Source organism: Scyliorhinus torazame, chromosome 13 (assembly GCF_047496885.1).
Source record: "Scyliorhinus torazame isolate Kashiwa2021f chromosome 13, sScyTor2.1, whole genome shotgun sequence".
Lineage (NCBI taxonomy): Eukaryota > Metazoa > Chordata > Chondrichthyes > Carcharhiniformes > Scyliorhinidae > Scyliorhinus > Scyliorhinus torazame.
In genome coordinates, this window is record NC_092719.1 from 111,043,989 (window position 1) to 111,068,597 (window position 24,609).

Here is a 24,609-nt window from a genome sequence, read left to right on the forward strand (position 1 = left end):
ATAGTCACAAATGCATTAAATCTCTGCAGCAACTGCATGCTCCCAAGTCGTGCATGTGTACTGTTGACCGGTTGCTGGATCCAAGCACACAGAATAGAGAGAAGCAGAATCAGCAGAAGGTTTGATTACTGAACCTTCTCCATCAAATATAAATGAGACACATTCAGGTTCAGGATGTGGACCTGAGGGAACAAACCCTAATTATTTCAGGCCTTGTTGCACACATTTTCTAATGTCAATTTTAATTGTTTCACATTCAAATCATATGTGTATAATGTATTCCATCAGTGAGAAATCCAGGAACACAAGGTCAGGGACTTGCTGATAGCAGTCACATGCTTCTGGCCACAGTGCCATTATCCCAAGTCTACAATGTATAGTTTTGTCTACATTGATGAACTATAATTTCATAGCATTCAGTTCATTCTCATTCTTGAAAATAGCATGCACCTTCTCCCCCAAACATATATAAGATCTCTTTCTACATTGGAGGAGTACCATTAGTTGTAAGGGTACTTACACACCTTCAAGCCTGAGCAGGAGTAGGGTTACTGGACACCAACTATGGTGAGTGTTTGGGACACCTTTGGGGACATTGCTCTTGGAGTTTGGTTAATGGTAAAGATACTGGAATCTATTGAGTGTGGTCAATGTTAGAGGAATCATACACCATTGAGTGTTATCAATGTTTGCCATTGTCAAGGATACCACAAACCGAGTCAGGTCAATAGTTGTGATGTGTGAGTGTGTTCAATGATTAAAATAATATAATAATAATCTGTATTAGTGTCACAAGTAGGCATACATTAACACTGCAATGAAGTTACTGTGAAAATCCCCTAGTCGCCACACTACAGCGCCTGTTCGGGTACACTGATGGAGAATTCAGAATGTCCAATTCATCTAACAAAGCACGTCTTTCGGGACTTGTGATTGAGGTGCCAGACACAATAAATAAAAACAAGTTGTATTTACAAAATGGGTGTGATCCAGCCACAGCTTTACGTCCAGCGTGTAGCTGGGCACAACGGGTGAATCCCACGAGACCTTTCACCCGCCGCCCAGGAGTCAATGGCCGCACCTGAGAGACCTCGACTGGGTGCTGTTTAGCACTGGTTTCTACAAACGTGGACCAGTCGTGATTATACCTCAGGGGAACTTGCAGGCGATTAGAGACCCCCGGGTGATCGGGGACAGGATAGGGTAGTACCCTGGCTCTCCATCAGCACCTTGGCATTGGCACCCTGTCAATGCCACCTTCGAAGCCTGGCAGTGCTAAGGTGCCTGAGTGGCACTGGCAGGGTGTCAGGCTGGCAGTGCCAAGGTGTCGGGCGGCAGATTGGCAGTGCCAGGGGTGGGAGGCCTTGCCCATTAGAGCAGGGTTTGGGCATTGGTTCCAGGGGTCACGAGAAGGTTGGGGGTGAAGGGGGTGTCCAGAATACGGGGGGAGGGGGCATGTAGAGGTCGTGGCAGCCAGTCAAAATGACACCTCGATCTGCGAGGAGTCGATCGCCAGTGCAGGAAATCACTAAGTGCGGCCTCGGCGGGGAGAAACACCCCGAGGCGCAAATAAACAGCCAAGTGGCGATGAATAGCAGGGTGAATCTCGGCGCTGCAGCCGCCCAAAAGCGAATTTGTTTTATGTCCGCTGAATCGCACCCAATATGTTTAGTGCTGAAATGTCCCATACCACTTCACAGGGACAATATAAAGCAAAATTTGACATCAATCCACATAAAGAGATAATAAGACAGATGATCAAAAGCTTGGTTTAAGAGGTGGATTTTAAGGATGTCTTAAAGAAGGAAAGAGTTGTTGACTGGCAGAGGTGCAGGGAGAATATTTCAGAGCTTAGGGCTTTGGCTGCTAAAGGTGTCGGCGCTAATGGTAGAATGATTAGAGTCTGGGAAGCGTAAGAAGCCAGAATTAGAGGAGTTTAGAGAGCTGGTGGAAGTCGGCGAGCTCACAGGTGATGGGTGAACGCTACTTGGTGCAAGTAAAGACATTGGCAGCAGAGTTCTCGATGACCTCAAGTTTAAAGAGGATAGGATGTGAGAGGCCAACAGAAGTGCATTGAAAAACCCAAGTCTTGAGGTAACAAAAGTATGGATGTGGGTTTCAGCAGCAGAGGAGCTGAGAAAGGGACAAAGTCTTAAGTAGGCAATCTTCGTGATGGTGCAAATATGTGATCAGAGGTGTGATCAATGATTGGGTTACCAGGCACCATTGGATGTGGTCATTGATTGGGGTATTGTGCACCATTGAATATCATGTACAATTGAGTGTCATCAGTCATAGTTACAATGTAATCACATTATTGGCCCACACTTTATAGTAAAGCAGAAAACCTATTATCTTGACAACTGCGCAGACTCAGTTTTTAAGGTGATCGCCGCCTTTTGGCTGTTCTCTATTTACAAGAAAAGCTTTGAAGCTGGATTCCCTTTTTAGTCGTCATGGGAGTCTGGCCCCCAGTAGGCCCTGACTTGGAGCGTCAGTCGGAAGCAAGTTGCATTGGGGGAATCAGTATGCAGAGTTTACTTGTTCCATTTAGCCAATGACTTTCCCTCAGGACTCCAATGAAAAAGTGGCTACATTTATGGCTTAGCTCAAACTGGAGCGCCAGTTCAGGGCATAGGGCACTTCAATTAACAATAAACGGCTTGCAGCCTTCCTGCTCTTGAAAAAGAAGAAGGAATAATTTTGAGGTGTGTTTAACTCACTTTACATTCAACTTGTCAAATGGTCCTCTTGAAATAAATCTGTTGGCCCTGTGGTGTTTCTTTCTCTATCTGTAGGGAAGTGCCAAGTTTTCACTTGGTGACTGCCCACAGTGACTTGATTGAAATCAGGAGCTTGTTGTATAGGAATCTGTAAACAGGTACAGACAATCCCAATACTCCTTGATGTGGAATTTTGCAGCATTCCGGAAAGTAGTCCTTGAACATCAGATTGAGGCAGTTTATAAAATGTGGACAAATACTGTCTTAGGATAATGAGACCTGGGAATAAAATATTACAAAAATTCAGTCCAAGTTTTCCAAAAGTAAACAGCTGTTGTCATTTTGTCATGGTTTCCAAAATACCCTTGAATAAACATGAGAGTGAACATGTGTGAGTGTCTCCCTCCTGTCTCTGTACTAGCCCGCTGTACATTCTTGTTTTTCTTGTGTGTTTGCTCCAAATATCTCTTGTTCATGTGTATGTTTGTATGTTTTACATAAGCCACAATTTATTTTTTCACAGGGAACTAATCCGATGTCTGAAGTGGTATATGGATCGCTCTGCAGAAGTTGTGAGACAAGACCACATTCAAGAGGCAATGAGGGTACATAGTGCAACTTCTGTAGTAACCTCGACAAGATATAGAAATGGAACAAAAGTTAATTACCACTCAACCATATCAGTGGCAAACACTTGGGGGGATATTTCACAATGCACAGATTAAATATATTACAATAAGTTTAAAAAGTCCAAGGGATGGACCCACCATCTCTGGTTAGCTAGAAAGTTTAAAGTAGTATCAAACTCATGGAGAAGCATATAATTATGCACAGACAGGTGGCAGGTCAGAAGATTGGACAGAATATAAAGAACAGCAGGATGACAAAAAGATTAATAAGGAGGGAAAAATTAGAGTACGAGAAAAAGCCAGCTAGAAATTTAAAAACAGATAGAGTTTAAAAAAAATATTTTTTAAAAGAGTTAACAAAGTGAGCTTCATCCTATAGAAAGTTAGTCTGGAGAATTAATAATGGAAACCAAGCAGATGAATTGAACAGGTATTTTGCATTAATCTTCACTATAGAAGATACAATTAACATCTCAGAAGCAGCTATAAACCAAGAAATGGAAAGGAGGAACTCAAGAAAATAGTCACCAGAGAAGTGGTACTGTGTAAATTATTGGAGTTACGAGCAAACAAGAGCCTGGGTCCAGATGGACTTCTTCATAGGGTCTTAAAAGAAATGTCTAGTGAGATCGTTGATGTGTTGATTTTAATTTTCCAAAACTCGCTAGAGTCAGGGAAGGTTCCATTAGATTGGAAGATAGCAGATTTACTTCATTATTTAAAAAGGGAGGGAGATAGAAAGCAAGAAACTACAGGCCAGTTAGTTAGCTTAACATCTGTTGTAGGGAAAATGTTAGAAGCTATTATTAAAGAAGTTATAGCTGCACACTTAGAGAAGCTCAAGGTAATCAGGCAGAATCAACTTGGTTTTGTGAAAAGGAAATCATGTTTAACCGACTTATTGGAGCTTTTTGAGGAAATGACATGTGCTGTGGATAAAGCGGAACCAGTGGAATTCCAGAAGGCATTTGATAAAATGCAACATGAGGGGGCATTGCGGAATATAAAAGCTTGTGTTATAGGGAATAACATATTGACATGTATAGAAGTTGGATGGCTAACAGGAAACAGAGAGTTGGCATAAATGGGTCTTTTTCAGACTGGCAAAATGAAATAAGTGGTGTGCCACAGGATCAGAGCTGGGACCTCAACTGTCTACAATTTGTATAAATGACTTGGATGAAAGGATTGAAGTGATGGTTGCCAAATTTTCTGATGACCCAAAGATAGGTAAGTTGTGAAGAAGACATAAGGAGGCTACAAAAAGGTATAGATGGGTTAAGTGAGTGGACAAATATCTAGCAAATGGTGTATAATGTGGAATTGTCCATTTTGGCCGGAAGAATAAAAAATAAACATATTATCTAAATGGCAAGAGATTGCAGAGCTCTGAGGTGCAGAGGGATCTGGGTATCTTAGTGCATGAATCACAAAAAACTGATATACAAGTACAGCAAATAATTAGGAAAGCTAACAGAATGTTATCATTTATTGCGAGGGGAGTTGAATAAAAAAGTAGGGAGGTTATGTTTCAGTTGCCAGTGGTCATTAAGGAGACCATATTTGGAGTACGGTGTACAGTATTGGTCATCTAATTTAAGGAAGGATGGGTATGTATTGGAAGCAGTTCAGAGAGGGTTTACCAGAGTAGTGCCTGAAATAGTTGTCTTATGAGGAAAGTTTCGACAGGCTAAGCTTGTATCCACTAAGATTTAGAAGAGAAAGAGGTGACTTGATTTAAGCATAAGATCCTGAGGTATCTTGACAGGGTGGTTGTGGAGAAAATGTTTCCCTTTGTGGGAGAATCTAGAACTAGGGGTCACTGTTTAAAAATAAGGGGTCGCCCATTTAAGAAGGAAATGAGGCAATTTTTTTCATTCGGGGGTTGTGAGTCTTTGGAACACTTCCTGAAATTGTACTGGAAGCGAATCTTTGAATATTTTTAAGACAGTGGTGGATCGATTCTTGGTAAGAAAGAATGTGATAAGTTATCGGGGGTAGGAGGGATGCAGATTTGAGGTTACTATCAGATTAGCCACGATCTTATTAAATGGCGGAGCAGGAAGCGGGTCGGCCGCATCGAAAGGAGCTCCCGCCGGTGGCCACTATTTGCAGTGCTTTCGGGGGTTTCCCCGATTCTTCGCTCTCCCCCTCCCGATTATTGTCGGCCTTTGGGGCCGTCCCGGGCATCAAGCGGGGCCGGATTGAAAATCGACGAGGAACCCCACGCAGGTGTCGGGCGGCTGGTGCTGAGGTGTCGGGCCCAGCACGCGCGGAGGTTGGAGCAGCGGGGGCGGAGCCCAGCGGAGGTCGAGGTGGCAGGCCCAAAGCCAGGGCGCGAAGTAGGTGAGATGTCCCACATCGGGTGACTCCTGCCTAGAATGTTGTAAGAAGACTGAAGTCGGGCAGCACGGTGGCCCAGTGGTAGCACTGCAGTCTCACGGCGCCGAGGTCCCAGGTTTGATCCCAGCTCTGGGTCCCTGGCCGTGTGGAGTTTGCATATTCTCCCCGTGTTTGCGTGGGTTTCACCCCCACAACCCAAAGATGTGCAGGGTAGGTGGATTGAACACGCTAAATTGCCCCTTAATTGGAAAAAATGAATTGGGTACTCTAAATTTAAAAACAAAAAATATTTAAAAAGAAGACTGAAGTCCGGTCCCAGGGAAATTCTGGAGGAATACAAAAAAGAAGAGAAAGAAGTTTTGAAGAAACTTGGTGAAAGTTTTTTTTCCTTTTTTTGAAGGAAGAATTTTTTGTTTTTCTATTAAAAAAAGATTGAAGAAGGAAAGGAGGGTGAAAAACAAAAGGAAAAATAATAAGTAATTTAAGGATGTGAAAAGCAGCGTCGAAGAAGGAAGGAAACACGGGCTCGCCGTTGAATGGGAGGACCAGCAAAAGTGCTGACAAGATGGCGGATGCCGGACCGCATGACTGAGGTGATGGCGGTGGAGATGGAAAAGCAGTTTGCGAGGCACATGGAGGCTTTGAGGAAGGAGATGGCGGTCACATTGAAGTCATTGGTGGAGGAGGCAATCGCCCCGGTGAGAGTAGCTGTGGCATAGACATCAGCCGAGGTGAGAGAGCAGGGCGAAGGTGAAGGAAGTGGAGGAGGCCGTGTCGCAGCACAGCGACCAGTTCACCTCGATGGGGGACGCGATGCGGAGGGTGGTGGAGGTCAACAGAGGACTCCAAGCAAAGCTCGAGGACTTGGGGAACCGCTCGAGGTGGCACAATCTGAGAATTGTGGACTTGCCCGAAGGGACAGAGGGCCCAAGGCCAACAGAGTACTTCGCTAAGAAGTTGGCAGAGTTGATGGGGGAGGGTGAGAACCCCTCCCGGTACGAGCTGGACCAAGCTCATCGGTCATTAAGGCCGAAGTCCAAAGTGAATGAACCGCCAAGAGCAGTAATCATCTGCTTCCATAGGTACTGAATGAAGGAGCAGGTATTAAGCTGGGCGAAGCAGAAGCGCGAGGTGCAGTGGGATGGTGCTGGAGTTCGGATCTACCAGGACTTGACGGTGGAGTTGGCAAAAAGACGAGCGGCGTTCGGGTGACTGAAGGTGGCACTGTACAAAAAGGGGGTGCAATTTGGTATGGTATACCCGGCGAAGCTGAGGATGACGTATGATGCCAAAGACTTTTATTTTGAGACAGCGGAGGCGGCTGAGGCGTTCGTGAGGGCGGAACGTTTGGGACAGACGTGAGGAGCGGAGCTGGAAGAGAGACTGTGGACTGTGATTGGGGAGCTGGAAAATGTATAAATGCTATAACTTTCTTTTTACTGACGTGTATTGTAATTTACTTCTCTTCACATTGTTACAGAGTTCAAGTTATTGGTTGGGTTGATTGGCACAATGTGTTGCGACGGTTATATCTTATTTTAGCGAATTGTTGTTTTTGTTTTTTCTTTCTCTGGGACTGGGTGGGAGGGGACGGTATACCTTGGTGGGGGGAGCCAGCCGCGCTAGAGAACTAAAGTCAGCTAGTGAATGGAGGTGAGGTGAGAGGAGGGCTGCGGACATTGGAGCTTGGTTAGCAGGTTTCGATGGGCCTATGAGGCGAGAGGGGGGGTGGGAAGGGATTGATGCTGGGAGATGTTTTTCGAGAGGAAATGTAGGGGGGGGGTTTTGGGAGGGGCGGGAAGGGGTTCGATGTTAATAACGGATTGGGGCGGGTCAGGCTCATGGGGCAGGGCCCGGTTGTATGATGATGGTGGATAAGAAGGGTGGGGGGATCCAGATGGCCAGGGACTGGGGAACCTTGCATAAGCTTAACTTGACACGACTGGTAGTGCAGATGGAGGAGGACTTTAAGAGGTGGGATATGGTGCCCCTGTCATTGGCGGGCAGGGTGCAGGTGGTTAAAATGGTGGCCCTCCCGAGGTTTCTTTTTGTGTTTCAGTGCCTCCCCATACTGATTACAAAGACCTTTTTTAAGAAGGTGGACAGGAGCATCATGAGCTTTGTGTGGGCCGGAAAGACCCCAAGGGTAAAGAGGGGGTTCCTGCAGCGCAGTAGAGATAGAGGGGGATTGGCACTGCCGAGTCTGAGTGATTATTATTGGGCCGCTAACGTGTCTATGATATGTAAGTGGATGAGGGAAGAAGAAGGAGCGGCGTGGAAAAGGCTGGAGATGGCGTCCTGTAGGGGAACTAGCTTAAAAGCACTGGCAACGACGCCGCTGCCGTTCTCCCGAAAAGGTACACCACAAACCCAGTGGTGGTGGCGACTCTGAAGATTTGGGGGCAGTGGAGACGACATAGGGGAGTGACGGGGGCCTCAGTGTGGTCCCCGATAAGGAACAACCACAGGTTCGTCCCGGGAAGGATAGACGGGGGATTTCAATCTTGGCAGCGAGCAGGAATTGCGCAACTAAAGGACTTGTTCTTGGACGGGACGTTCGCGAGTCTGGGAGCACTGACAGAAAAATACGGGTTGCCACCTGGGAATGCATTTCGTTATATGCAAGTGAGGGCATTTGTGAGGCAACAGATGAGGGAATTTCCGCAGCTCCCGGCGCAAGGGATCCAGGACAGAGTGATTTCGGGGGCATGGGTGAGTGATGGTAAGGTGTCCGATATATACAGGGAAATGAGAGACGAGGGGGAGACGATGATAGAGGAACTGAAAGGAAAATGGGAGGAGGAGCTGGGGGAAGAGATTGAGGAAGGGCTGTGGCCAGATGCCCTAAGTAGGGTAAATTCCTCGCGTGCCAGGCTCAGCCTGATCCAATTCAAGGTACTACACAGGGCGCATATGACGGGAGCAAGATTGAGCAGGTTTTTTGGGGTGGAGGATAGGTGCGGGAGGTGCGCGGGAAGCCCTGCGAACCACACCCACATGTTTTGGTCATGTCCGGTATTGCACGGATTCTGGGTGGGTGTGGCAAAAGTGATTTCAAAGATGGTGGGGGTCCAGGTCGAACCAAACTGGGGGTTTGCTATATTCGGGGTTGCAGATGAGCCGGGAGTGCAGGAGGCGAGAGAGGCCGATGTTCTGGCCTTTGCGTCCCTAGTAGCCCGGCGAAGGATTCTACTTATGTGGAAAGAAGCTAAACCCCCGGGCGTGGAGGCCTGGATAAACGATATGGCAGGGTTTATAAAATTGGAGCGGATAAAGTACGCACTAAGAGGTTCAGGGGTTCACCAGGCGGTGGCAACCGTTCCTCGACTATCTCGCAGAGCGATAAGGGAAAATAGGAAAGACAACAGCAGCAACCCAGGGGAGAGGGCGGGGGGGGTGGGGGGGTGCATTCGGGTCTTTGGGGTTTTTTTTGTGTGTTGATACATATTTGTTGTTCATAGTTATCTTCTCAATGTTACTATTTCTTTTCGGGTTTTTTTTAATTTGTGTTGGCATTTGCCGTTAGTTAATATATTATTTTAAAAACGATCAATGTATATATTGTTACAAAGTTGTAAAAATGGAAAATTCTTGGTTGATCGAAAAACTTTAATAAAATATATTTTTTTTAAAAGGAAGGATGGGGGGAGGGGGTGAGAGACCCACAGTTAGGATAGTCACGTGGAACGTGAGGGAGTTCGGTCCGGTCAAGAGGTCAAGGGTGCTTGCGCATCTTAAAAGTTTGAAAGCCGATGTAGCAATGCTGCAGGAGACTCACTTGAGGGTGAAGGACCAGGTGAGACTTAAAAAGGGCTGGGTGTGGTGGTATGTATTAGGGGTAATACGGTACACCATGAATGCCGAGGAGCTAATGGAGGACAGATGCTGGGTCCCGATTGGATCTGCCGCCTACTGGGCTCCACCCAGATAGGCGGAGTATAAGAACCCGTTTTACTCCCCGCGGCTGCATTCTGTGACTGAGCTGCTGGGGAACAAGTCTGAACAAGTCTGCCAAATAAAGCCTCGATTGAAGTTCTCTCCGTCTCACCTCGTGTGTGATCGATGGTGCTACAAGTTATTGAGCAGACTTAAAAAGGAATATGGAGCTCCGGATCGCCCCGGAGTGTCTACGAATCGGCCCCCAAGCAGCTAACGCAACATCGGCGTTTAAGCACTGGCTGGCGTGCTTTGAGGGATACCTCCGAACGGTCCCTGGCAGACCAACAGAAGACCAGAAGATGCAGGTCCTGCATTCCAGGGTGAGTCCCAAAATCTACTCATTCATCGAGGACGCGGGAGAATTCCCAGCGGCGATCAACTTGCTGAAGGAGATCTACATTAGGCTCGTCAACCAGGTCTACGCACGCTACCAGCTCGCGACGAGACGACAAATCCCCGGGGAATCGCTAGACGAATTTTTCAATGCTCTAACGATCCTGGGACGAAACTGCAACTGCCCAGCGGTTACGGCGAACGAACATACGGACCTCCTGATCAGAGACGCTTACGTAGCAGGTTTGACATCGTCGCAGATTCGCCAGAGACTTTTAGAGAAAGACTCTCGGACTCTCAGAGGTACGGGCCCTTGCAACCTCCCTCGACGTGGCCTCCCAAAACGCCCGCGCCTATGCCCCCGACCGCGCTGCAGCCCCTTGGGCTCCGTGGACCCCAACCGCGACCGACCCTCCGGCACCCCCCCACCCCCCACCCCTCCGCAAGCGTGCGCAGCCAGAACCCCAGACCACCCGGGGGGGCCCCGCTGCTATTTTTGCGGGCAGCCGAAACACCCCCGCCAGCGCTGCCCGGCCCGCTCGGCCACCTGCGAAAGCTGCGGTAAAAAGGGGCACTACGCAGCGGTGTGCCAGTCCCGTGGGGTCGCCGCTATCTCCGGGGAAGAAAGGGGACCACGGACTCAACCCCCCCAGCGACCCACAGGCGGCCAACGGGCGCCGCCATTTTGGGCTCCGGACACCACGAGGGAGGGACGGGCGCCGCCATCTTACTACACACGGGCCGCGTGCGATCCATGGGAGCGGCCATTTTGTCCACCCCCGGCCATGTGCGACCCATGGGAGCGGCCATTTTGTCCACCCCCGACTGCGTGCGATCCATGGACGCCGCCATCTTGGCTGACAGGCAAGGATCCCAGCGTGGACGGCTCCACACTGCCTGAAGACAGCGATCTGATGCACCAACCACGTTTGGCATCGGTGACCCTCGACCAGTCGCGGCCCCGGACGCTCTAGACGACAATGACAAAGGTGCTGGTGAACGGGCACGAGACGTTGTGTTTGATCGACTCGGGGAGCACGGAGAGTTTTATTCACCCGGACACGGTAAGACGCTGTTCCCTTGTAATTCGGCCAAGCACCCAAAACATTTTCCTGGCGGCGGGTTCCCACTTCGTTGCAATCAAAGGGTTCTGCATCGCAAACCTAACGGTGCAGGGGAGAGAGTTCAAAAATTACCGGCTGTATGTCCTTCCCCACCTCTGCGCTCCCACCCTCCTGGGGTTGGTCTTCCAATGCAACCTCCAGAGCTTAACATTCAAATTTGGCAGCCCTATACCCCCACTGACTATCTGCGGCCTCGCGACACTCAAGGTTGAACCGCCCTCCTTGTTTGCGAACCTCACCCCGGATTGCAAACCCGTCGCCACTAGGAGCAGACGGGACAGGACCCAGGACCGGACGTTTATCAGGTCCGAAGTCCAGCGGCTGCTGAAGGAAGGCATAATCCAGGCCAGCAATAGTCCCTGGAGAGCCCAGGTGGTAGTAGTGAAGACAGGGGAGAAGCAAAGGATGGTCGTAGATTACAGTCAGACCATCAACAGGTACACGCAGCTCGATGCGTACCCTCTTCCCCGCATATCCAACATGGTCAATCGGATTGCACAGTACAAGGTCTTCTCCACCGTGGACCTTAGGTCCGCCTACCACCAGCTCCCCATTCACCCCGGTGACCGCAAGTACACTGCCTTCGAAGCAGACGGGCGGCTATACCACTTCTTAAGGGTTCCATTCGGCGTCACGAACGGAATCTCAGTCTTCCAACGGGAGATGGACCGAATGGTCGACCAGCACGGTTTACGGGCCACGTTCCCGTACCTCGACAATGTCACCATCTGCGGCCACGACCAGCAGGACCACGACGCCAACCTCCGCAAATTCCTCCAGACCGCTAAAGCCCTCAACCTCACCTACAACAAGGAAAAATGCGTGTTTAGCACCGACCGTCTAGCCATCCTTGGCTACGTAGAGCGTAATGGAGTGATAGGCCCCGACCCCGAACGCATGCGCCCCCTCATGGAGTTCCCTCTCCCCCACTGTGTCAAAGCCCTGAAACGCTGCCTGGGCTTCTTTTCTTATTACGCCCAGTGGGTTCCTCAATACGCAGACAAGGCCCGCCCACTAATCCAGTCCACTACTTTTCCCCTGTCGACAGAGGCCCGCCAGGCCTTCAGCCGCATCAAAGAGGATATCGCAAAGGCCACGATGCGCGCCATCGACGAGTCCCTCCCCTTCCAAGTCGAGAGCGACGCGTCCGACGTAGCTCTGGCGGCCACGCTCAACCAAGCGGGCAGACCCGTGGCTTTTTTCTCCCGGACCCGCCACGCTTCAGAAATTCGCCACTCCTCAGTAGAAAAGGAGGCCCAAGCCATAGTGGAAGCTGTGCGACATTGGAGGCATTACCTGGCCGGTAGGAGATTCACTCTCCTCACTGACCAACGGTCGGTAGCCTTCATGTTCGATAATGAACAGCGGGGCAAGATAAAAAACGACAAGATCCTGCGGTGGAGGATCGAACTCTCCACCTACAATTATGAGATCTTGTATCGTCCCAGAAAGCTGAACAAGCCGTCCGATGCCCTATCTCGCACAAGTGGACCGTCTCCAAGCCCTCCACGCGGACCTCTGCCACCCGGGGGTCACTCATTTCTACCACTTCATAAAGGCCCGCAACCTCCCGTACTCCGTCGAGGAGGTCCGAATAGTCACCAGGAACTGCCAAATCTGCGCAGAATGCAAACCGCATTTTTTCAGGCCAGATAGAGCGCACCTGATAAAAGCTTCCCGTCCCTTTGAACGCCTCAGTTTGGACTTCAAAGGCCCCCTCCCCTCCACCGATCGCAACACGTACTTTCTTAACGTCGTTGACGAATACTTCCGTTTCCCCATCGCCATCCCCTGCCCCGACATGACCGTGGCCACGGTCATTAAAGCCCTATGCACCATCTTTACACTGTTCGGTTTCCCCGCCTACATCCATAGCGATAGGGGGTCCTCCTTCATGAGTGACGAGCTGCGTCAATTCCTGCTCAGTAAGGGCATAGCCTCGAGCAGGACGGCCAGCTACAACCCCCGGGGGAACGGGCAGGTAGAGAGGGAGAATGGAACGGTCTGGAAGACCGTCCTACTGGCCCTACGGTCTAGGAGTCTCCCAACTTCCCGCTGGCAGGAAGTACTCCAGGATGCCCTCCATTCTATCCGGCCCCTGCTGTGTACCACCACTAACCAAACGCCTCACGAGCACCTCCTTGTCTTCCCTAGGAAGTCCGCTTCTGGAACGTCACTTCCGACCTGGCTGGCAGCCCCGGGACCCATTCTGCTCCGGAAACATGTGCGGGCGCACAAATCAGACCCACTGGTGGAGAAGGTACATCTACTCCACGCAAACCCGCAATACGCCTACGTGGCGTACCCAGACGGCCGACAGGACACGGTCTCTCTGCGGGACCTGGCGCCCGCCGGAGCTTCCCACACCCCCCCAACACCAATCACCTCCCCCTCACTCCCGCCGGTGCACCCCACAGCCACCCCCTTCCCGGGGGGATCTGTTCTCCTCCCAGGCCCGTCCAAGAGTAAGGAAACAGAAGGGGACAGCGCGAGCGATGCTCCCAGAGTCGACCGGACCCGAGCCAGCACCACCACCACCACCCGGGCTGAGACGATCGGAAAGGGCGACCAGAGCACCATCTCGACTCATCGAATCGACTTAAGATGTATATAATTCAGTGGCCCAGTAAAGCGGCATTGTTGTAAATAGTTAACGCTGCTAATCGGGTAAAATGTGAATAATTCAGTGGCCCAGTAAAAGCGGCATGATTGTATATAGTTCAATGGTTAAGGCACCGACCCTGTAAACCCCTACCAGCATACCACCCACCACCCCGCCGGGTTCCTTTTTAACAAGGGGAGAATGTGGTGGTATGTATTAGGGGTAATACGGTACACCATGAATGCCGAGGAGCTATTGGAGGACAGATGCTGGGTCCCGATTGGATCTGCCGCCTACTGGGCTCCACCCAGATAGGCGGGTATAAGAACCCGGTTTACTCCCCGCAGCTGCATTCTGTGACTGAGCTGCTGGGGAACAAGTCTGAACAATTCTGCTCAATACAGCCTCGATTGAAATTCTCTCCGTCTCGCCTCGTGTGTGATCGATGGTGCTACACTGGGTTAGTCAGGTGTTCCACTCTGATTTGACGGAAGGGCTCGAGGGGTAGCGGTAATGGTCAGAAAAAGAGTATGCTTCCAGATGGAGAAGGTGATGGCAGATCAGGGGGGTAGATATGTGATTGTGACAGGGGCGCTGGAGGGGAGGTTAGTGGCGCTGTTAAGTGTATACGGTCCTGATAGACATCAATTCAGACGAGACGCTGAGATGCTTTAATAAGCTAAATATGTGCCGACCTGTAGCTCCTCCCGCACTGCAGGACTGACCCAGGTCAACAGGCTTTATACCTCCACAGCTGGGCGGAGCCACAGGCGGTGCCAACAGCAGCACCAATAATGACATTCCAACAGTATAACAGCAACAACCAATAACAGAACAGCAATAACAATAAGTATATACAACAGTGGAGATAACAGTACTAATAGAACAGTAGAACATATTTACAACAGCCTTGCGTAGCCATACGTGGCTCACCACAGGTCCCAATTGGGACGATGTGGTATTCGCAAAGAAGGTGTTTGGGGCCATCCCCGACTTGGACACACACGAACTGATAGTGGGGGGGACTGGAACTTGGTGCAGGAGCCACGGTTGGACAGGTCACGGCCCGCTCGCTGGTCCCATCAGGGGGAGCGAAGACGTTGGCTGGGCTAATGGTGGAAATGGGAGGGGTGGACCCTTGGAGGTTTCTGCACCCGAGGGAACGGGAGTACTCGTTTTTCTCAGCAGTCCACAAGGTACACTCGCGGATTGACTTTTTCGTGGTGGGGAAGGCTTTGCTGGCTGGGGTTAAGGGATCGGAATACTCGGCAATTGCAGTGTCAGATCATGCTCCGCATTGGGTGGATATGGTACTGGAGAAGGGGGTAGCGCAGAGGCCGGGCTGGAAATTAGATGTCAGACTTTTTGGGGACCAAGGGTTCTGTGACAAAATTGAAAAGGTAATTGAGGAATATGTAGGTTTCATCTGTACAGGTGAGGTGTCGAAGGCAGTTGTCTGGGAGGCTCTAAAGACAGTGGTGAGGTGATTTTGTTTGAGGCCAGGGTGGACAAAGAGAGAGGTTGGAGCGGCAGAGAGTAATAGATGAGATGTTGGAGGTAGATAGGAGTTATGCAGAAGATGGACCCAGCGAAGTTGGAAAAGAGTAAGGAACTACAGGCGAGCTTTGACCAACTATCTACCAGAAAGGCAGTGCGCCAACTGAGACGAGCAAGGGGTGCAGTTTATGAACATGGAGATAAGGCCTCCGGAGGGAGGCAGCGGTAAGGGAAATTGTTCAGGTGAGGAATAGGGCAGGGAGGTTGGTGGTGGCTCCGATCTGATTAACAAGGTTTTTGAGGAATTTTATGAGAGGTTGTACAGGTCAGAGCCGCCTGGGGAGACCGGGAGATGCAGGAATTTCTAGGTGGGTTGGAGTACCCGAAGTTAGGGGAGGGGGACAGGGCGACATTAGAAGGAGCGATAGTGGAGCAGGAGATAAAGGATGCGATTGGGAGGATGCAGTCGGGGAAGGTGGCAGGACCGGATGAGTTTCCGTTGGAATATTATACAAAATTCAAGGATAAGCTGGCACTCCCGATGGTGATGATGTTTGAAGAGGCGATAGGGAAGGTGGTGTTGTCACAAACTTTGGGGCAGGCATCGATTTCTTTGTTGCTAAAAAAAATAAGGATCCGACGGAGTGTGGGTCGTATAGGCTCATATCACTTCTGAATGTGGACGCAAAAGTATTGGTGAAGGTACTGGCGGGTAGGCTGGAGGAGTACCTCCGGAAGGTGATAGGTGAAGATCAGACAGGGTTCGTGAGAGGGAGGCAGCTCTTTTCAAACGTTAGAAGGGTATTGAATGTCGTTATGGCACCGGCAGAGGGGAAGGAAACAGAGGTGATTGTGGCATTGGACGCTGAGAAGGCGTTTGACTGGGTAGAATGAGGGTACTTGATGGCAGTTCTGGACGGTTTGGGATTGGACCAAGATTTGTGAACTGGGTAAAGCTACTATATAAGGAGCCGAGGGCGAGTGTCCGCACAAACAACATCAGCTCAAGATACTTTTCTCTCCACCGTGGGATGAGACAGGGATGTCCTATGTCCTCCCTGCTGTTTGCACTCGCGATTGAGCCGTTGGCCATCGCTTTAAGAGGTTCGGGGGTATGGAAAGGAATAGAGCATAGGGTGTCCTTATATGCCGAGACTTGCTGTTATACGTGTCGGAACCGAGTGTGTCGATAGGGGGAATATTGGAGCTGCTTCGAGGTGTTTGGGTCTTTCTCGGGGTAAAAAATAAATCTAGACAAGATCGAGTATTTTGTGGTGTCTCGGCCGGGAGGCTGCCATTCCGTAGGGCAGGGACTCACTTTAGGTACCTGGGGGTGCAGGTTGCCGGGGGGGGGGGGGGGGGGGGGGGGGGCTCCGCAGGTACAACGTTCCTAGTTTGCTGGGGAGAGTGAAAGCTGATCTGGCAATGTGGGATGGTCTCCCACTGTCACTGGCTGGTCGGGTACAGGCGGTTAAAATGAACGTGTTGCCGCGATTTCTGCTTATTTTTAAATGCCTGCCGGTTTTCCTGCCAACGGCTTTTTTCAGAGAGATTGAGGGAAGGATTACTTCGTTCATATGGGGAGGGATGGTGGCCAGATTTAGAAAGGTGCTGCTACAGAGGGGAAGGCAGGCAGGGGGTTTGGGTCTTCCGAACCTGATGTATTACTACTGGGCGGTGAATGTGGAGAAGGTGCGGAGCTGGGTCAAAGGGGTTGATTCCCAGTGGATCAGAATGGAGGAGAGTTTGTGCAGGGGGTCTGGATTGAAAGCACTAGCAACAGCGCCGCTCCCGATATCCCTGGGGAAACACTCAGGGAGTCCGTAATAATTGCTTCATTGAGAATTTGGAGGCAGTTTCGCCAACACTTCGGGTTGGGGCCAGGGTCAAGGGAAATGCCGATTCGGGGGAACCACAGATTTGAGCCAGGGAGGTGGGATGGAAATTTTTGGAAATGGGAGGAGAAGGGGATTAAGACACTAAAAGATTTGTTTCTTAGGGGTCGGTTTGCAGGATTGAAGGAGCTGGAAGCGAAGTAGGGGCTGGAGCAGGGGGAAATATTTAGATACATGCAGGTTCAAGATTTTGCCTGAAAGGAGATACAGAGCTTCCCAGTGGAGCCGGCCTCCACATTGCTGGAGGAGGTGCTGACGACAGGAGGACTGGAGAAGGGGGTAGTGTCAGCGGTTTATGGCCAGTCCCCTCTGTCCCTATTGTGCTGCAGGAACCCCCTCTTTACTCTCGGGGTCTTTCCTACCCACACAAAGCTCGTAATGCTCCTGTCTATTTTTTTTAAAAAGGCCTTTGTGATCAGAATGGGGAGGCACTGAAACACAAAAAGAAACCTCGGGAGGACCACCATTTTAACTGCCTGCACTCTGCCCGCCAGCGATAGCGGCACCATATCCCACCTCTTAAAGTCCTCCTCCATCTGCTCCACCAGTCGCGTCAGGTTAAGTCTATGCAGGGATCCCCAGGTATCGGAAGTTCCTTTCCACTCTCCTCAGCGGCAGTGCACCTATCCCCCTTCCCTGTTCCCCGGGGTGCATTACAAAAAGCTCGCTCTTCCCCATATTTAGTTTGTATCCCGAGAACTCTCCAAACTCCCTAAGTATCTGCATTACTTCTGGCATCCCCTCTACCGGGTCCGCAACGTATAGCAGTAGATCATCTGCGTAGAGCGACACTCAGTACTCCTCTCCCCCTCTAAGCACCCCCCTCCACTTCTTAGAATCCCTCAGCGCTATGGCCAGTGGTTCAATTGCCAACGCGAACAGTAACGGGGACAGGGGACACCCTTGTCTTGTACCCCTATGTAGCCGAAAATACCCCGATCGTTGACGGTTTGTGACTACGCTTGCCACCGGGGCCCCATATAAGAGTCTGACCCATCTAATAAACCCCTCACCGAACCCAAACCTCTTCAGCACTTCCCACAGGTAGTCCCACTCCACCCTATCGAATGCCTTCTCTGCATCCATCGCCGCCACTATCTCTGCCTCCCCCTCCGGTGGGGGCGTCATCATCACCCCTAACAACCTTCGCACATTAACATTCAGTTGTCTCCCCTTTACAAACCCTGTCTGGTCGCCATGCACCACCCCTGGGACGCAATCCTCTATCCTTGTCGCCATCACTTTTGCCAGCAGTTTGGCATCTACATTTAGGAGTGAGATAGGCCTGTATGACCCGCATTGCAGCGGGTCTTTATCTCGTTTCAGGATTAGCGATATCGTCGCCTCCGACATTGTCTGGGGTAGCATCCCCCTTTCCTTAACCTCATTAAAGGTTCTCGCCAAGAGCGGGGCCAACAGATCCATATACTTCCTGTAGAATTCCACCGGAAACCCGTCTGGTCCCGGGGCCTTCCCTGCCTGCATGTTCCCCAGTCCTTTAATCACCTCATCCACCTCGATTGGCGCCCCCAGACCTGCCACCTCCTGCCCCTTCACCTTCGGGAACCTTAGCTGGTCCAGAAAGTGTAACATTCCTTCTTTTCCCCCCGGGGGTTGGGATTTATATAGCCTCTCATAAAAGGTCTTGAACACCTTGTTCACTTTCCCTGCTCTCTGCTCCATATTTCCCGTTTCGTCCCTAACTCCCCCGATCTCTCTCGCCGCCATCCTCTTCCGAAGAATATTTCCCCCACTAATCTCTCTCTTTCCTTGCCCTCTTGTTTCCCCTTGTGGGCTCTGATGGAGATCAGCTCTCCTCTAACCACCGCCTTCAGCGCTTCCCATACTACCCCCACCTGAACCTCCCCATCGTCGTTGACCTCCAGGTATCGCTCAATACACCCCCTCACCCTTCCGCAGACCCCCTCGTCCGCCAGTAGTCCCATATCTAGTCGCCAGAGTGGGCGCTGCTCCCTTTTCTCTCCTAGTTCCAAATTCACCCAATGCGGGGCGTGGTCTGAAACGGCTATGGCCGAGTACTCCGTTCCTGCCACTTTCTGGATCAGTGCCCTTCCCAAAACGAAAAGGTCTATCCGGGAGTATACCTTTTGGACGTGGGCGAAGAAAGAGAACTCTTTAGCCATCGGCCTGGCGAATCGCCACGGATCCACTCACCCCCCCCCCCCCATTTGTTCCATAAATCCCTTAAGCACCTTGGCCGCTGCCGGCCTTCTCCCGGTCCTGGATCTGGACCGGTCTAGCCCTGGATCCAGCACTGTGTTAAAATCCCCCCCCCCCCCATTACCAAGCTTCCCACCTCCAGGTCCGGGATACGTCCCAGCATTCGCTTCATGAATCCCGCGTCATCCCAGTTCGGGGCATATACATTCACCAGCACAACCGCCTCTCTCTGCAGTCTGCCACTCGCCATCACATATCTGCCCCCACTGTCCACCACTATATTCTTAGCCTCGAATGATACACGTTTCCCCACCAATATTGCCACCCTTCTGTTTTTTGCGTCCAACCCTGAGTGGAATACCTGTCCCACCCATCCTTTTCTTAATCTAACCTGATCCGCCACCTTCAGGTGCGTCTCCTGGAGCATGACTACGTCCACCTTCAGTCTCTTTAAGTGCGCAAACACCCGTGCCCTCTTAATCGGCCCATTTAAGCCTCTCACATTCCACGTGATCAGCCGGATTGGGGGGCCATTCACCCCCCCCCCCCCCCCCCCTCATCGACTAGCCATCCCCTTTTTTAGGCCATCTCCCGATCCAGGTCCCGCGTACCCGTCTGTCCCCCAGGCAGCGCCTTCCCGCCACGATCACCTCATCTCACACCAGCTCCCCCTTGCACTCAGCAGCAGCAACCCAGTTAATCCCCCCCCCCCCCCCCCCCCCCCCCCCCGCTAGATCCCCCTCTAGCTTGGTTACTCCCCCCCATATTGCTAACTCTGGCTGACCTCGGCTTCCCCCGTTCACTCTTTGACCTCCCTGCGTGTGGGGCTCCCATCCTTCCTGCGCCCGTTTTCCCGCTATAATTTCCCGCGCTTTCCTCTCGGCCCCGCCCCCTTTGCCGCAGTTCCCTCATTCCCCTTCCCTGTTCCTTTTTCCACCGGCGCTCACATTTCTTCATGTCGATGGGGGGGGGGGGGGGGGGGGGAATTCCCCGTCTAACATTGCTGTACAATAGCCCTCCCCTTTCCCCACTTTACATTCCTGTACCACCACCTTGCTGCTTCTCCCAAACATCAAACTCTCAAATCTAGTCCAGTTTCTCTTCTTGGATGAATGTCCATGCCTCATCCGCCGTCTCGAAGTAGTGGTGCTTGCCCTGATGCGTGACCCACAATCGCGCCGGCTGCAGCATCCCAAATTTTATTTTCTTCCTATGGAGCACCGCCTTGGCCCGGTTAAAGCTCGCCCTCCTTCTTGCCACCTCCGCACTCTAGTCCTGATACACACGTATCACCGCATTCTCCCATTTGCTACTCCGTGCCTTCTTGGCCCAGCTCAGGACCATCTCTCTGTCCATGTAGCGATGGAACTTCACCACTATTGCTCTTGGTGTTTCACCTGCCTTTGGTCTTCTCACGAGGACCACCACACGGTACGCTCCCTCCACTTCCAGGGGACCCGTTGGGGCCTCAGCTCCCATTAGCGTGTGGAGCATCGTGCTCACATAAGCCCCAACATCAGCTCCCTCTGCTCCTTCGGGGAGACCTAGAATCCATAGGTTTTTACTCCTCGAGCTGTTCTCCAGGGCTTCCAGCCTTTCTATGCACCTCTTGTGTAGTGCCTAGTGTGTCTCCGTTTTTACCACCAGGCCCTGTATCTCATCTTCATTCTCGGCTGCCTTTGTCTTCACTCCACGGAGCTCCATCGCCTGGACCTTTTGTGTTTCCTTCAGTCCCTCGATTGCCAGTAGCATCGGCGCCAGCACCTCTTTCTTAAGCTCCTCCACACATCGTCGGAGAAACTCCTGCTGGTCCGGGCCCCATACCATCTGGGCTCCATCCGCCGCCATCTTGCTTCTCCCTTCACTTCTCTGCCGCTGCTCCAAAGGATCCTTCGCAATCTGGCCACTACTGCCGCTCCTTTCCATACACACCCGGGGGGGACTCCTTCCTTCGTCACCCCACACTGGGTTAGGTCGAAAAAAAATTCTGTTGGGGCTCCCGACAAGAGCCCAAAAGTCCGTTAGAACGGGAGCTGCCGAAACGTGCGGCTTAGCAGTGCATCACCGCAACCGGAAGTCCCTCATGCTCCTTGTTTGTATGTTCGTAACCCCCTTCTTCATTCACTCACCCTCTGTGTCAGCATTAGACCTAGCATCTAGTTGGAAATCACTGAAGTGAAAATGTGTTCATGTAAAACCTCATGGGTACCAGATTACTCCAGTCTGGTCCCTTTGCTATATAAACAGCTATGCTCTCAACACCTTACCAGTCCTTCCAGCACAGTTATACTTAAAAAAAAATATTTTTACTCGTTTAAAAAAATGTTATGCATAAAACAAATAAAACAATGCGAAACAACAAGAATAAACCCCACCCCACTCTACCAACCAGACAAACACGATAAACCCCAAACAAAAGGGGAAAGAACCCACCCCCCAACACATTATCCAACTGTCCACAAACCAACCCCTCTTAACCACAACATAAGATAATAAAGTCCAAACTCAATTCAGTCCCAATCCTTGAGCCCTCATGACCGCTTCTGCCATCTCAAAGTAATAGCCCCTGGAGTTATGTGTAACTCTCAACTTTGCTGGGTAGAGCACCCCGAACCTCATATTATTCCTACAAGGCAACGCCTTCGCCCTGTTAAAGGCCGCCCATCATCTTTCCAGCTCCTCCATGATATCCTGGTATATACGAATACCACTGCCTTCCCACCTCACCTCCCAATTCTGCTTGGCCCATCTCAAGACCAAGCAGACTATCACCGCTCTTGGTGGATCATTCGTCTTTGGCTCCAGCTAAAAGATGGAGGTGTTCTCCTCACTGAACAACTTGGTAAACATCTCCGAAAAGTACTCCATCGGCCTCTGGCCCTCCAACCCCTCAAGCAGCCCCAGAATCCGAAGATTCTGCCGCCGTGACCTGTTCTCCATTTCGGCTCTCAGCCCTTTATTATTCTCCTCCACCCTCCGCAGCTCCTTTGCCATTGATTTGAGCTTGTCACTGTGCCACAACAATGCTCCTCCACCTCCTTCAACACCTCTCCCTGCTCCCGCACCACTTTTGACATCTTTCCAAGAGCCTTCTTTATCGGGGTAAATGTATCATCCACCAAGTGTTTGAGCGTTCCCATCATCTCGTTTCCATGCCACTCAAACTCCCAGTCAAACTCCACCACCATCACCTCAGTCAGCGTGTCCACTGCAATGGGTGCAGCCCCACACGGCAAGTTTGCCTCTGCCATCTTTCCTCCCACAGCACTCCTCACCGAACTTTAGCTCTCAGGCAGACTAGCACTCGTTCCTTTTCATCCTGTATCCCTCCGTTAAGTTTTCAACATTCTTCTTTTAAATTTGTTGACGGGATGTTGGTGTCGCTGGTTAGGCCAACATTTTTTGCTTATCGCTAGTTGCCCTTCAGAAGGTGGTGGTGAGTTGCCTTCTTGAACCGCTGCAGTCCTTGAGGTGTAGGTACACCCAGTGCTGTTAAGGAGGGAGTTCCAGGATTTTGACCCAGCGACAGTTTAGGAACAGCGATATATTTCCAAGTCAGGGTGGTGAGTGACATGGAGAGGAACCTCCAGGTGGTGGTGTTCCCAGGTATCTGCTGCTCTTATCCTTCTAGATTGTAGTTGTGGGTTTGGAAGGTGCTGTCTGATGAATCTTGGTGAGTTACTGCAGTGCATCTTGTAGATGGTACACACGGCTGCCACTGCTCGTTGGTGGTGGAGGGTTTGAATGTTTGTAGAAGGGGGAGCAATCAAGCGGGCTGCTTTGTCCTGGATGGTGTCGAGCTTCTTGCGTGTTGTTGGAGCTGCACTCATCCAGGCAAGTGGAGAATATTCCATTACACTCCTGACTTGTGCCTTGTAGATGGTGGACAGGCTTTGGGGGGTCAGGAGATGAGTTACACGCCGTAGGATTTCTAGCATTTGACCTGCCCTGGTAGCCACAATATTAATATGGCTAGTCCAGTTCAGTTTCTGATCAATGGTAATCCCCAGGATGTTGATTGTCGGGAATTCAGCGATGCTAATGCCATTGGATGTCAAGGGCCGGTGGTTTGATCCTCTCTTGTAGGAGATGATCATTGCCTGGCACTTCTGTGGCCTGAATGTTGCATGCCACTTGTCAGCCCAAGCTTGGATATTGTCCAGGTCTTGCTGCATTTGGACATTGACATGGAATCCTCTGATTATAACAACTTTACTGGACACCGGTCATATAACATTTCCCCCCAAACTGGGTGAAAAGGCCAAAAAACAGCTCGAGTGGGAGCCACCCAACGTGCGACCTCCACCTACATGTCGCTACCGGAGGTCCCCCTCATTCTTTACGTACTGATAAAAATATTTTCCTTTTTAGCTCTCTGATTTTTCTGTTGCTTTTCACTGCATGGTGCTGTTTTAAATCTATATTTAAATCTGTATCAATGACTTGGATAAAGGGACAAAATGTATGGCAGCTAAATTTTGCAGTAACAGTGTATATAACAGTGTATATAGCCTCCCACCACTAGGTGCCATGCAAGAGGAACAGGACATGGGAACCGGACAAAACCAGTCTTGATCAGAGTTACAGAAGCTGTTACAGAATTTACAGTGCAGAAGGAGGCCATTCGGCCCAGCGAGTCTGCAGCGGCTCTTGGAAAGAGCACCCTACCCAAGGCAACACCGCCACCCTATCCCCATAACCCAGTAACCCCACCCAACACTAAGGGCAATTTTGGGCACTAAGGGCAATTTGCCATGGCCAATCCACCTAACCTGCACATCTTTGGACTGGGAGGAAACCGGAGCACCCGGAGGAAACCCACGCACACACGGGGAGGATGTGCAGACTCCGCACAGACAGTGACCCAAGTCGGAATCGAACCTGGGACCCTGGAGCTGTGAAGCAATTGTGCTATCCACAATGCTACCATGCTGCCATGTTAGTAGCATGGTTAGAAGAACCACAGTTTGGTTAGCAATAGTTTAGTCTACCCACAGTTTATTCAACATTAAATAACTAGCCTTGAACTAGTTCTGTTATGCACTGATTCATTTATTATCATAGTACACAAACATAACATGGTACAGGAGTGATTTGAACGGCACAGTCGTCAAACAAAGAAGAAATATTGCAACAAGAAAAACATGGTTAGAACAAAGAACAAAGAAAAGTACAGCACAGGAACAGGCCCTTCGGCCCTCCAAGCCCGTGCCGACCATGCTGCCCGACTAAACTACAATCTTCTACACTTCCTGGGTCCGTATCCCTCTATTCACATCCTATTCATGTATTTATCAAGATGCCCCTTAAATGTCACTATCGTCCCTGCTTCCACCACCTCCT

At 50.7% G+C, this 24,609-nt stretch overlaps 1 protein-coding gene across 8 annotated transcripts in view; it reads left to right on the plus strand.

Annotated features, from left to right (window-relative positions):
* The window catches only part of dock3 (dedicator of cytokinesis 3), a 1,587,592-nt gene that overhangs the window by 1,057,652 nt on the left and 505,331 nt on the right, over positions 1 to 24,609 (plus strand). For all 8 annotated transcript variants that reach the window (XM_072472048.1, XM_072472049.1, XM_072472047.1 and 5 more), the window contains one exon: positions 3,247 to 3,328. In XM_072472048.1, the coding sequence (XP_072328149.1) occupies positions 3,247 to 3,328 (82 nt within the window). The remainder of the gene's footprint in view (positions 1 to 3,246; positions 3,329 to 24,609) is intronic.